At 44.3% G+C, this 14,785-nt stretch overlaps 1 protein-coding gene across 2 annotated transcripts in view; it reads left to right on the forward strand.

The window, feature by feature from the left end:
• ARIH2 (ariadne RBR E3 ubiquitin protein ligase 2) overlaps positions 1-14,785 on the forward strand; it is a 49,008-nt gene that overhangs the window by 27,738 nt on the left and 6,485 nt on the right. For both annotated transcript variants that reach the window (XM_032319169.1, XM_032319171.1), the window contains 6 exons: positions 3,975-4,042; positions 7,851-7,914; positions 9,528-9,678; positions 10,763-10,884; positions 12,378-12,487; positions 14,393-14,510. In XM_032319169.1, coding sequence (XP_032175060.1) covers positions 3,975-4,042; positions 7,851-7,914; positions 9,528-9,678; positions 10,763-10,884; positions 12,378-12,487; positions 14,393-14,510 — 633 coding nt within the window. The remainder of the gene's footprint in view (positions 1-3,974; positions 4,043-7,850; positions 7,915-9,527; positions 9,679-10,762; positions 10,885-12,377; positions 12,488-14,392; positions 14,511-14,785) is intronic.

The following is a 14,785-nucleotide window of genomic DNA, read 5'->3' on the forward strand; positions in this document are numbered from 1 at the left end:
TCTTGAGAGCGTTCAGCTGTTTGCACTTTGAGAAAGATAAATTTTTATTTTTAATGCTTTAATATCATCCCCAAGGTTTGTTCTGGCCCTCTTGTGGAAGACTTAAATATTGGCACCCCTGCACCCCCCACACACATCTTTTTCTGCCCCCAAATCACCGTGTTTGCTTCCTCAGATACTACTGGGACATGTGTACAGTCTGTTCTGTTTAAGATTTTATTTATTTTTGTGAGAGAGAGAAAGAGAGAGCTCTTGCCTGAGCTCGAGCAGGAGGAAGGGAGGGCAGAGGGAGAAGCAGGATCGCCCCTGAGCAGGGAGCTGGATGCGGGACTCAATCCCAGGATCCTGGGATCATGACCCAAGCCAAGGCAGATGCTCAACTGACTGAGCCACCCAGGCGTCCCCAGTTCTCTCTTGTGACCCCAAATCAAGGATGAGGTGGCCTCCCTGCTGGGACTACTTTTTTTTTTTTTTTAAAGATTTTTATTTATTTGACAGAGATCACAAGTATGCAGAGAGGCAGGCAGTGGGGGGGGGGGGGGCGCCAAGCTGAGAGTCCAAGGCGGGGCTCAATCCAAGGACCCTGGGATCATGAGCCGAAGGCAGAGACTTTAACCCACTGAGACACCCGGGTGCCCCCTCTTTTTTTTAATTTTTAAAAAAGATTTTATTTATTTATTTATTTGTCAGCGCATGGAGCACAAGCTCTAGCAGGGAGAGGGGCAGAGGCAGGAGCCAGATGTGAAACTGGATCCCAGGACCCTGGATCATGCATCGCCTGAGCCCAGGGCAGATGGCAGACACTTAACGACTGAGCCACCCAGGTGTCCCATGGGTCTGCTACTTTTAGCATAAATTCTTCTAGGTACTCTTCCTCTAACCCTGTGCTGTTTTTGCTGGAGAGCCTCTTAGAACCTGACTTCCCTGTAGATTCTATGTTGCTACTGTAGGGCAAGGCACAGTCACACTGCATTCATATTGCATTTTGCTTAAATTAATGGTCTCTGAGTTCCTTCAGGTTTATAATGGATTATTGAAGGAAAGTCCCTGATTTTCAGTGATATACTGTGGACATAATATGGGCCATTTTCACACCTCCATCTGTGATGTGGGGATCACAGTAGCACTTCCTGCAGAAGGCTGGTGGGAGGTGCATATGGCTGACAAACGTGTGCCTCTTATCTTGTATGTATTGATGTATTCTTGGCTGTGGGGAAGAAGAGATTCGTATCACTCCACTATCAGTTTCATGAAGTGCTAGATGTACCCTCTCTTCACATAATATCCTCTCACCAAAACTCAACTCTGCTAGGATACTCTCAGTTGGTCATTAGTGGACTTGCAGTCATTAATAAAATTTCTGTCTCAACAGAGGGTCGTGTTTTGCATAGGTGGGTTGCATGTGGTGTGCGAATTCGGAGGTTTTGTTGCTGCTGTTAAGTGCTATTCAGATCAAAGGATCAGACTAGGTAGAGTGCTAAAATTCTGTTTCCTAAGAAAAGTTGAGTTCCATTTTGAAAATCCACAGAGTAAAGACATGATGTCACTTAATGATTGGCATCTGTTGAGTGGTCACCCTCTGTCCAGTCCAGTTCTAGGCTCTCTGGATCTGTGAGAAGCAGCCTAACACCTGTTTTTAGCTCCCAGGCTCCACCCAAGCCATCTGTGGTGAGAAGGTAGGGGTAGCTGCTGGACATGGTGAGGACTCTGGGTAGTTAAGTGCCTTTGTCAAGACCTAATAGCCACAATATGCCAGGACATTTAGAAGTCAGGACAGAAAATGGTGTAGGACTGATTGGGCCCCATTAGGTAAGAGGTGATAGAAAAGACTCTGTTAGGAGGTCATCCAAAACAGCATCACTAGCAGTTGTGTTTTTTGTTGGTTTGTTTTTTTTTAATCATAGTCAGAAGCTATATTCAAAGCAGTTATTTAACTTTAAGCCATATGTTTGTTTCTGTTTTCATTTTGTGATAGTGGTTTGCTATAGATAAATAGCTTTGTTATGGCTACAGTTAGAAGAAATGTCAGTTACAATTCAGGAATCTGAGACCTAAAGTCTCTATGGTCCTCAACAGGAAAATACTATAGCAACATGTATGAGTCAGGTGGCTGTTACCTTGCATGGAAGGGACGTGGCGACCCCCACCTTTAGTGAAATGTGCTATCTTGAGAACTTGGTTTTCTCAAGATGTACCTGGGCTGTAGGACAAAAAGGCATTCACTCACTGCACTTTGACATAGTGTCTAACGCTGAGTATACACTGGGACATGTCCTTGTTTAGCACGTATGCTCCTGTCTCCTTTCAGGAGTGACTTGAGCTCTAGGGCCAGGGATTACATGTTGGTCACTGTGTCTTTCCCTCTGCAGTTCTTACCTGTGGACCAGCTGCCTTACGGTTCCTTGGTAGCTTCTGTGTAAAGACTCAGTCCAGTGGGGCAGAGGACCAGGGTTCTGCGTGTCCTCTTGGCTTTCTGGTCTGAAGTGTGCTCCTTGTTTCTCCTTGATTCAGTAGCACCTCGTGCTCCGCGCTGCTCTCTCTAGAAGCCTGATTTAGACCTCCAAACACAGCCGTATCTTCTGTGGCCCTACGCTAGTCTTGACAACCTCAGGGTGTTCCTTTCTGTAACTAGTCCTCTTCCCCTCCCCACCCCCTTTTTTTAGCAAGAGAGAGTGAGAGCGAGTGAGCATGAGCATGCGTGAGCTGGGGAGGGGCGGGTGGGGGGGTGCGGGGGAAGAATCCCAAGCAGACTTTCCATTCAGTGCAGAGCCAGACACAGGGTTCTATCTCATAACCCTGAGATCATGACCTGAGCTGAATTCAAGAGTAAGATGCTTAACTGACTGAGCCACCCAGGTGCCCTAGTCTGCTTTACCTATTAACCAAGATACTGTGACTATAACACGTACCTGCTGTCTTACTACTGGCTTCTTTGCCCTAAATTAAAATGTGAACTTCTTATGTCGATAACTTATTTCTGTAACATCCTTTTCAATGACTGCATACTAAATCATTGCATGGATCTGTCATATATTATTTACCTAGTTCCTTTTTGTTGGACATTTAGATTATTTTTAATTTTTTACTCTTGCAAAACACTGCTGTATACATATCTTTTATGATTTCCTCAGAAAAATTTACAGAAGTAGAATTGCTAGCTCAGAGCACCTTCTGGGGCTCTTTGATAGCCACAACCAGAGTGCTTTAAAATGTAGGGGCCACAAAAGCTGTCCATAGGCTTTTAAATCATACTTGTGATCGGGGCTCATTGGTTGCCAGGAATTTGGAGATTTTAAGCAGGGGTGTTTTGATTTGCTGGATTTATACAAGAAGTGCAAGCCTGAAGATTTTTTGCAAGTGACAGGCCTAACTAGAGGTGCACTTTCCATGTGTGGCCTCCTACAGCAGCTTGAGGGAACATAGGCCACATCAGGGAACACACAGCTCTTCTGCTTCAGTCAAATGGTGGGTTGTTACTATAACAGGGTGTTTTTACTTCAGCTTCAAATCAGACTAATTTCTTAGAAGTGTCATTAATGAAAATAAAAAAAGTCAAAGAGATCCAGGAAAGATTATATTAATATTATCACTAAGATTATAAGAGTCCTTTTTTTTTTTTTTTTTAAGATTTTATTTATTTATTTGACAGGCAGAGATCACAAGTAGGCAGAGAGGCAGGCAGAGAGAGAGGAGGAAGCAGGCTTCCTGCTGAGCAGAGAGCCCAGTGTGGGGCTCGATCCCAGTACCCTGAGATCATGACCTGAGCCGAAGGCAGAGTTTTTAACCCACTGAGCCACCCAGGCGTCCCATAAGAGTCTGAATTTAAAAAATGAAGCAGAGAACCAAGAGGAAGAATTTGGAAATCAAACCTGGGCCTGCTGTAGACATGAATGCATGCACTTCTCAAAATATGGAGTTCTCCGAAAGAAACAACAGTTGTAATTTGATTTCTTTTCCCCCTTTCTTCTTTCTAGGTATCTCATTCAGTTGCTAAACTTATATTAGTTAATTTCCACTGGCAAGTTGCAGAGATATTGGACAGGTAAGGTACTTTGGGGAAGAGAGGTGGCATTGCCCATAGCCTCTTTCTCTGCCCATCTACGCAGTAGTGATTATTGTTGATGTTTTGGAGTATACTTACAATGTGCATATTATATATTTAAAACATTGGATCATATTGAATATCCTTTTTTCTCTCAATACCTGGCAAACATTTTCCCATGACTGCATCATATTCTTTCTATCTCAGTTTTATTGCTGGCTCAGTATTTCATCACGTAGACGTCCCATGCTTTTTCCAAACCCCTGTTGTCAGTGAAATTAGTTCGATTTTTTAATGCCATTGTGAATTTGTAATCAGTGCCCTTCTGTATAACATTTGCCAACATTTCCATTTGTTTCTTTGGATATATCAAGTGAGAAATGAAACATTCTTTTGAATCCAAAAGAGGCAAATGGAGATGTTGGCAAGTGTTCTTCAGAAAAGATAGGCCAGCTTACCACCAGAGCCAGACCTCTTGAGGCATAGACCTTAGAGTCTCAAGATGTCTTGGGAGTGGTCAGGAGGAGGGGTTCCTCTTCCTGCTGCCCCTTCTTAGGAGGAGTCCCCGTGCCCTGCCTGCAGAGGCGTGTGCTTCTGTCTAGCGTAGGGTTTCTTACCCTCGACATCCGTGCCATTTAGGGTTAGATAATTCTTTGTTGTGGGGGCACTGTTCTGTGACTAGTAAGAGGTTTGGCAGAATCTCTGGCAAAATCCATTTGAAAAGACAAAATAACAATAAAAAATGAGCAAAAGACAGAACAAGCATTTCACACAAAAGAAAGCACAAACAGCCATTAACATGAAAAGGTGCCCAACCTCCATAGTAATTTGGGACACTGAAGTTCACACCCCAAGCCTTTGAAATAAAAAATGTTTCCAAGTAACCCCTGGAGAACAAAATTGTCACTAGTGAGAATCACTGGTCCTGTCCCTGCCCTTTCACACACCTGTGAGTCTTCCTTTGTATGGCGTGATCTGTTTATCTGCAGAGGAAGGTCCTGCCTCTCCTTCTCCAGGCTACGACATAACTGGGATGGCTGTACCTGCTGGAGCGGCTCAGCCCTCTCGGGAAGGAGCAAGTGCGCTTGTGATTTCACTGACTACACTCTCTCACTCTCTATCCCCCAGAGCTGGATACATTTAGATAGACTTTCAAGTGAACTTTCTTTCACTGTCTGCACTGCTTTTTCTACTACCCAGAATTCTGAATCTATGTAGGTTCCAGCAGTGGGGTATCTCTCGCTGTTCAAACTCTGTAGCCTAACATGGGAATGGACAAGATGGCTGAAGATAGTAAGAACATGGTGTGAGAAAGTAGGAATAAAAGCAGAGGAAGGAGGCATTTTGACTAGGTGGAATAAGGAAGTCGTGTGTAGGAGACATTTTTCCCTGCTCAAATTCCTGGATTCTGGGTAATGTGTTTTCCTGAGCTTTGTGTGCTACTTTGATTGCCACGTAATAATTGTTTTTATTTTTACTATTTTTTAAGCTTTATATATTTATTTATTTTAGAGTGAGAGTGTGTGTGAGCAGGGTGGGGACAGAGGGAGAGGGAAAGAATCCAAGGAGACTCCCCATGGAGCCTAATGTGGGACTCTAAAGATCCGAGTCAGATACTTAACCTACTGAGTCACCAGGCACTCCTGGTTTTATTTTTAAATGTATGTATGCCATACCTCGTTCCAGAAAGGAATTAAGTTTTTATTGTTTCTTTTTCAAAAATATATGTATGTGTACACACATGTGTGATGTGTGTAGGTTAAGGAATGATAAGGTAAAAATACTTAAGTGTCCACCCAAAATAAGAAACCCTCTGATCTTTACTTAGAAGCCTCTGATGGCAGTGTCCGCCTGGCCACACCCCCTTCCTTCCTCTCCAAAGCAACCAGTATCTTGAATTGGGTATTGATCATTTTCTTGTTTGTTCTTTTTTTTTTTTTTTTTTAAGATTTTATTTATTTATTTGACAGGGGGTGGGGGGAGAGAGAGAGAGAGAGAACAAGCAAGAGGAGCAATAGAGGGAGAGAGAGAAACAGGCTCCCTGCTTAGCAGGGAGCCTGATGTAGGGCTCAATCCTAGGACCCTGGGATCATGACCTGAGCCAAAGGCAGACACTTAAACAAATGAGCCACCTAGGCATCCCTTCTCAGTTATTCTTAAATTATATAACCTTTAGTTTCGTGTGGTTTTGTGTTTTTGTTTTTTTAAGTAGGCTCCATGGAGCCTAGCACTGGGCTTGAACTCAGGACCATTGAGATCAAGACCTGAACCGGGATCAAGAGTTGGATGCTTAATTGGCTGAGCCACCCCAGCACCCCTAGTTTTGTATGTTTTTAGAACTTTATAGACATGGAATCATACTGTATGTGTTCTTCAGTTTTTAAAACAAGGCAGCATTTTATGACATCCTGTCCATATTCCTGTCAAAAACCATTTGTGAGGGATGCCTGGGTGGCTTAGTTGGTCAAGTGTCTGCCTTCGGATCAGGTCATGATCTCAGGGTCCTGAGATTGAGTCCCACATTGGACTTCCTGCTCAGCCAGGAGTCTGCTTCTCCCTCTGCCTGCTGCTCTCCCTGCTTGTGTGTGTGTCTCTCTCTCTGAGAAATAAATAAAATCTTAAAAAAAAGAAAAAATTGTGACCTCTAGTTTTTTGCTATTACAAGTAATGCAGCTCTGAAAACTTGTGCGTGACTCCTAGTGTCATAAGTTTTCCTACTGTTGAGTATAGAAAGTGAAGATATCTGTTCCTTAGCTTTACTAACTGGCAAAATGTTCCGAAGTGATTGTATTGTGTTACATGCCCACCAGTGGTATATGAGTGTTCCTGATACTGACAGAGTTGAAGTTTTGCAGTCTGGTGGATATAAATGACATATAATTGTGTCCTAGATTAGTATGTTTCATGTTAAGGGGCATTCGTGGTTTCTTTTCTGCGAAATGCTTGTTCTGTCTTTGCCCATTTTTATTGTTATTTTGTCTTTTCAAATGGACTTGGAGGAAGTTTTCTTTTTATTTATTCTGAATATTGGTCTTTTGCCAATTATATATGTATTGAATTATCTTCCATTTATAGCCTGGCTTTTCACTTTATGGTGTGTTCTGATGAACTGAACTTCTTAAATGTAATATAATTTGTCAGAGTTTTTCTTTATGCTTTGCATTTTTTAAAGTTTTTATTTGAGTAATCTGTACACCCAACATGGGGCTTGGACCCACAACCCCCAGATCAACAGTCATATGCTCCACCAACTGAGCCAGCCAGGTGCCCCTGCATTTTCTTTGTCTTAAGATAGTCTTCCCTATTCTGAAGATAGCAGTATTTCCGGAAAGGAGTTGAAAACAGACTTCAGACTTCGTAAGTATTTTTCCTACAGTTTGGTGTCTTTGAATCAGGGTTATTACTCTCATACCAGTTGAGGGCTAAAAAAATTGAAAAAGATGGGGCTCCTGGGTAGCTTAATTGGTTAAGCGTCTGCCTTCAACTCTGGTCATGATCCCAGAGTACTTGGATTGAGCCTGCTTCTCCCTCTCCCCTTGCTGCTCCCTTTACTTATGTGCTTGCTCTCTCTCTCTCTTTCTGTCAAATGAATAAATAAGGTCTTTCTAAAAATATATAAAATGAAATAAAAAGCTGAGAGAGAGAAAAGTATTTAAGGTAAAAGGAAGCTTGATACTGTCAGAAGGTAAGTAGAGACAAAGGCACTTAAGTGTAACCACAGCACTTGTTGGTCTCATCTGGTTTTGTTCAGAGGTTAAAATGTTTGTCTGTTTCTGAATCCCTTTATTTCTGTTTTTTTGTTTTGTAGATACAAGTCTAACTCTGCTCAGCTGCTCGTCGAGGCTCGAGTTCAGCCTAGTCCCTCAAAACATGTGAGTGTCTCCCACTTGAGCAAGGCTTCTCCTGACACACATGGCTCTTGCTGTGGCTTATGGTGTTAGTGAGAACCATCTTGCTTTGTTTATAGTACAACATGCTTGAGATTTTTGTTCCAGTATGGGCCTAAATCTTCCGTTTCCATTTTAAAGAGTTTCCTCATGGATTCCTCTTTACACTTACACACAGCCTGTACTCCAGTCCTGCTGGCCTACCCTGTCCCCATCTTTGCTGTGGGAATGGAACTCATCTTTATTTATTTTTTTTTTTAAAGATTTTATTTATTTATTTGACAGAGAGAGATCACAAGTAGGCAGAGAGGCAGGCAGAGAGAGAGGAGGAAGCAGGCTCCCTGCTGAGCAGAGAGCCCGATGTGGGACTCGATCCCAGGACCCTGAGATCATGACCTGAGCCGAAGGCAGCGGCTTAACCCACTGAGCCACCCAGGCGCCCCGGAATGGAACTCATCTTTAAAGACCCACCTCTGACAAAGCCTGTGATCTCTTCTCTCCGAACACCTCTAGTCATGTCTTGAAATCTTTACCTGCATGATGTGGCGATTCACTCATCTTTCTCAGCTCCCCTCCCAGACTGTGTGCTTTATGGTTAGGAACCGTATCTTACAATGCATAGCAATGTCCTTTGTATTTAGGAGTTTGACAAACATTTTTCACGTGAGTGAAGGCCATGTCGAAAGCGCTCTTTAGGAGGGAGAATCAGGGTTCAAATTAGCACACAACTTCTGTAGCTCTTAGGAGAAAATTTCCAGAAGCATTTTGGATAAACATGAGAATACAGCCTTTTTCCTCCAGTTGCATTTTGTATTCCCAGTGAGCTAACCAGAACCTAATGTAAACCTATAGTGGACTTCTCCATCAGTTTGTGGCTTGGGCCAGGGGTCCCGCATTGTCTTTGCTGGTTCATGTAGCACGGCATGGATTCTGGAGTTCAAGCTTTGCAGTTATTTGCCCACATCCTGTAAGGTTTCTTCCCTAGTAGGAGCCTTCCTCATCCCTCTAGGTTAATTGTATGTGATATCTTGCAGTGTGTTAAGGATGAGTTGTGAGTTAGTAAAAACCATGAAGCTTTGTGTTTCGGGCATATCTGTGTGGGAAAAGCACTGTCTTTGATAAGTAAACCTGCTGTTTGGGTTTGTTAGAAGCTTCACATGCTCAGCTCAGTCTCTCAGAACCTCTGTAGTGGGAGCTTTGTGCACCTAATGGTGCGGTTTGTAAAAGAAACCCAGTGGCCTCTGAAAGCAGAAGTTGGATTGAATGACCTTTAAAGACCTTGGCAATTTGGAAATCCAGAGTTTTTCAGCCCGACATTATAAACTACTGTAAGTTCTCCTTTCAGCCTTCCTCTGCCTCTCTCAATCCTAGTGATTATACAAGCCCAGCTCATGTGCCACCTCCTTCAGGAAGCCTTCCTGACTGGTGCTTTCTGTTCAGAACTTTTGGGACCCACAGAGCCCACACACTGCAGTTGAGTTCTGACACGTGTTGCAGGGTCAGGCTCGCCTCCCATGCACCTAGCTGCGTCAGGCGCCCCTGTGGCCTCCTAGGATCTGAAGGCTCCTCTTCACTCAGTTGACTCTGTTTCTCCCCAGGTTCCCACGGCCCACCCCCCTCACCACTGCGCAGTGTGTATGCAGTTTGTGCGCAAGGAAAACCTACTTTCTCTGGCCTGTCAGCACCAGTTTTGCCGTAGCTGCTGGGAGCAGCACTGCTCAGTACTTGTCAAGGACGGCGTGGGTGTGGGTGAGTCTGCGGCAGAATTTGTAAAAGGCTGCCGTGAAGTATTTATCTTCCGCTTTGCCCTTGCAGGTTCTCAGGTCAGCTGCATGTTTTCTTCTGAGCCTGATAAGGGTTTTTACTGTCAGAACCATTAGTTTCTAAAAACATCAGGCTGCACAGTGGCACGATTTTCCCTAGTCCTGAGGATTGAGAGGATTAAGGCTATTATTTGGGCATATGTGTGAATGTTGGTGTGAGTGCAAGGTGAACTTTTGGGAGAACTCTCCTTTAAGCTGCCTACCACATCTTGATGCCCCAAGTGGGAGCCATAACTCAGAAACCCTCAGAGAATCCTGCTATTTAGGTAGCATAACACAAATCAGGTTTGGCGACTGGTTATGGGAGTGGTTTTTTGTACTATGACTTTGATGGCATCAGAACTCAATTAGCATCCCCCTAACGGTATCTGCAGAATCTCATTGTGTTGGGTGGTGGTCACTTGCACGTAATATTAAATATCACAAAACAAAATTGTTAGTCAAGAGCCATATAGGATTTTTAAAGATTAACCTCTGCATTCCATGGGGGTCTTGAACTCACATCCCCAAGATCAGGAGTCGCCTACTCTACCAGCTGAGCCAGACATACCCCAAGAACCATAAAGGATTTTTTTAGATGATACTGCTTTTTTAGTGGTGCTGTTTGTGATATATATGAAATTTGAGATAAATTTTAGTTGTGTCACAGCAAATACATTAATTTGTCTCTCTCTCTCTCTTTTTTTAAAGATTATTTATTTATTTATTTATTTATTTGACAGGTCGCAAGTAGGCAGAGAGGCAGGCAGAAAGAGAGGGGAAGTAGGCTCCCTACTGAGCAGAGGGCCCGATGCGGGGCTCAATCCCAGGACCCTGAGACCATGACCTAAGCCAAAGGCAGAGGCTTAACCTACTGAGCCACCCAGGCGCCCCCCTCTCTCTCTTTTTAAAATAAATTCTGTGGCTTCAAGGATTTCCTATATAGAATCTGAATTTGTTGGGTGAAGGGAAATACATTACCATCGTGTCTTCTGCAGTACAGTTATCTGTCATGTTGTTTTGTTCAACAGGAGTCTCTTGCATGGCTCAGGACTGTCCACTCCGAACACCAGAGGACTTTGTGTTTCCATTGCTGCCCAATGAAGAATTGAGAGACAAATACAGGCGCTACCTCTTTAGGGACTACGTGGAGGTATGACCAGCCCCTATCTTTGCACATCTGTCTTCCTGGGCCTACCTTGCATCTCATGCTCACCACAGTCACTTTGTAGATGAGGCGGCCATTCGGTGCTCCAATGTGAAGAAAGAGCTCCGTGGTTTTTACAAAATGGAGAAACCACTAGAGTGGTAGTGAGGAGCACAGGGCCTGGAGTCAGGCTGACAGTGATGTGAATCCCAGGTCTGTTAGTCCTTGCTGTGTAGCCTTCCACCCTTGATTTGACCCCAAGTCTTGGTTTTCTCTGGTAGAATGGTCAGGCCTCCTCCCCTTCCACACAGTTGCTTAAACAAACTGTTGTATGTCAGGGGATGAACATGAGTCAGGGCTGTCTCAGGAGCTGCTGTTGCATTTGGTTCACTGGGTGATGATAAAGCACAGGGAAGGGATATTGGGGTTTTTTTAAAGATTTATTTATCTATTTATTTGACAGAGATCACAAGTAGGCAGACAGGCAGGCGGGGGTGGGGTGGGAAGCAGGCTCCCCGCTGAGCAGAGAGCCCAATGTGGGGCTCGATCCCAGGACTCTGGGATCACGACCCAAGCTGAAGGCAGAGGCTTTAACCCACTGAGCCACCCAGGCCCCCTGAAGGGGTATTGCTTCTTGTGCACTTTGAAAACTTGTTCGGGATTCCAGCATGGTCAGTTTGGGATTTCCTTCCCTCCTCTGGGCTCGGGCTCGGGCTCGGGCTTGCAGCCTCAGTGCAGCATAGTTTTCATCATTTTGCTGCTTGTGCCTGAGCTGACAAGATTGACTGACAGGCCGGGTCTTCTCGTGCATGGGCTTGGGAGAAACAATGCCTTGTGCCCTTTGCTATTTGCCGCCTTTGGTACATGCATGAGGGTCATTGAGCCTCTCAGAGCTTTTGTTTTTGTTTTTAGGTAAAATTGGTGTGTAACATATTGGTTTCAGGGATACAACATAATAACTCAGTATTTGTATATGCTACAAAGTGATCACCAAAGTAAATCTAGTTCCCTCTAACCATATAATTGAACCCCTTCACCCATTTCACACACGCTATTCCCCCTTCCTCTTCTGTTCTCTGTATCTTTGAGTTTTGTTAATTTTTTTTTTTTTTAGATTCTGCATAGAAGTGAAATCATACCGTGGTTGTCTTTCTCCATCTTACGTCACTTAGGAATAATACTTTCAGATGCACAGCTCCCTAGGCTATGTTCCTTTCCAGACCTTGGTGCCTGTGCACTTTCATCTCACAGACACAGTTTTATATGATAAGCTAACTTTAGATCATTCTAGTGAGTTGCTGCCTAGTTTTAGCTAAATATTCTTATGTCTTCAATATCTGCCTAATGCTGTTCTTTGTGACATGCTTCCTGAATTCCTATAGCCCCTTGATAGAAGTCATCGGCTGGAAGGACAGAAGGTGTTTGCGCTCTCAGGGAAGTCTGATGTGGAAGCAGTGACTAGGGGATGTCCTCATTGTTTCTCCTTGGTGTGTTCACAGAGTCATTACCAGCTCCAGCTGTGCCCTGGTGCAGACTGCCCCATGGTTATTCGGGTACAGGAGCCTAGAGCTCGCCGAGTACAGTGCAATCGGTGCAACGAGGTGTTCTGGTAAGAGTGAGTGCGGGCACTGAGCATCCCTGGGCTTCTGCCTTGTCCTCCGAAGCACAACTGCCATTGCTGTGGGTGAGGGTGGGGCTGAGAAAGACAGGGTCTGTGAGCCTAACGCAGCAGCTCTGCTCCAAGTGGGCCAGGTATATACCCAGCATCTCATGTTCCACAGGATGTTTGATCATGCTCAGTCCAGAAACAAGAGTGGCATAGATTCTCAGAAAATGTGCTATGGTTTTTATTATGAGACTCATGGCACCGAGATGTGTCTGTGTGGGTTTGTATTTGCCTGTACAGATAATCGTGTGTTACTGTGTTTGAAAGCTACAACCTTCAGTGTTTGAATCTTTCTCCATCTTGGCCTTTGTAGGCTGATTTTATAACACTATAATTCATAAAGGTAGTTTTATGTCTGGGGTTTACTCCATTCAGTAGGTGGAGGTATAGCTAAAGTGTACTGAAGACTTACCTTGGGAAAGACATTATTCTGATCACTTTACATACATTGTCACAACTGTGTACAATTGGTACTATTGCCCTTATGTTATAGGGTGGAAATGGAGATGCAAGGCAATGGCAGAGCTATAACTTAGGTCCACTTCTATGTCTGCCTCCCTAAGATGATTCATGGTGGGGCTTCAGAGAAACTATGTGGAAAATTGGTGTGTGTGCATGTGTTCTTGCCTTTCAAAACATTGTTGAGGGACTCTGGGGCTCACCAAAGATTAAGAACCACTAACGTAAGCATTCCTTGGTGGGTCAGTCAGTTAAGTGTCTAACTTTTGATTTCATCTGTTGTCTTGACGTCAGGGTCGTGAGTTCAAGCCCCATGTTGGGATCCATGCTAGGCATGGCGCTTACCTTAAAACAAAACACAAACCACTAACGTAGTTGCTCTCCATCCTTTGTATCGCACTTTATTACTATTTTTTAAAGATTTTATTTATTCGACAGAGACAGCACATGTGGAGGGAGAGGGAGGAGCAGGCTTCCCACTGAACAGAGAGCCCGGCGCTCGGTCCCAGGACCCTGAGATTATGACCTGAGCCAAAGACACCCCCGTGTCCCACATTATAAACTTCTTTCCCTGGGGCATGGGTTAGACGGTTTGCCTTCATGCATTTACTGTCCAGACATTGTGTTAGCTTGGACAAAAGGGAAATTAAAAACATGGAAACCTAGCCAGGCAAGTGTTGGAGTGTTTTCTTTTCTGATTTTAAGTTTCAGGCATTGTCAGGTGTATCATGGCCCTGCCGACTGAACGGGTTCTGTCATGTGTATATCTTGTGCACATCTGACTGGGAGCTGAGTCAGGGCTCCCAAAAAAGTTGATCTTGGTTCTGCCTTGGATCCCAACTTAGTTATCCATCTCAAAGAACCTCACCATGCCCTTTGAGAAGCTGAACTCTGAATTTCACATCCTTTAAGGGAGAATTGACACCGCACAGGATATTTAAGACAGAAGCATTTTTTTTTTTTAAGATTTTATTTATTTATTTGACAGAGAGAAATCACAAGTAGATGGAGAGGCAGGCAGAGAGAGAGAGGGAAGCAGGCTCCCTGCCGAGCAGAGAGCCCGATGCGGGACTCGATCCCAGGACCCTGAGATCATGACCTGAGCCGAAGGCAGCGGCTTAACCCACTGAGCCACCCAGGCGCCCCAAGACAGAAGCATTTTATTGAGGTTTATTAGGAGTGTGACTTAGAAGTGCTTAGATTGAAGAGAAATTCATACAGTATTTCAGTATAGTTCTAGGTAAGTAAGGATCTCAAAGGCCTTGAAAAATGACGAGACTTCTTTGAGAAACTCTAACTCAGGATCTGTTGGCTTGGATAGAAGGAAAATGGAAAACATGGGACCCTGACCTAACAATTATTTGAATGTTTTTCTTTTCTGGTTTTAAGTTTCAAGTGTCGTCAGATGTATCACGCCCCCACAGACTGCGCCACAATCCGGAAATGGCTCACGAAGTGTGCAGACGACTCTGAAACAGCCAACTACATTAGTGCTCACACTAAAGACGTAAGGACTGTATCTTACCTGTCATGGACCTGCCCTCCTTAATGCTGCCTAGGGCCTCGCCCAGGAGGCTGGACATTTGAGAGCAGAACAGGGCCCCGGGGCCCTTGCTGGAGGCTGCAGACCCTTGCCCAGACTTGGCAGAGTTTGCAGTGGACTATCATAGTATGTGTTGGGTGCATTTCTTTTAATAAAATGCTGAACTACCTGGAAAAGTTTGACCCATGGGGTGACTAATTAGAAAAACCTGGGTTTCTTGAGTGCCTCTGGGCTTCAAC

The sequence above is a fragment of the Mustela erminea genome, chromosome 1 (assembly GCF_009829155.1).
Source record: "Mustela erminea isolate mMusErm1 chromosome 1, mMusErm1.Pri, whole genome shotgun sequence".
Lineage (NCBI taxonomy): Eukaryota > Metazoa > Chordata > Mammalia > Carnivora > Mustelidae > Mustela > Mustela erminea.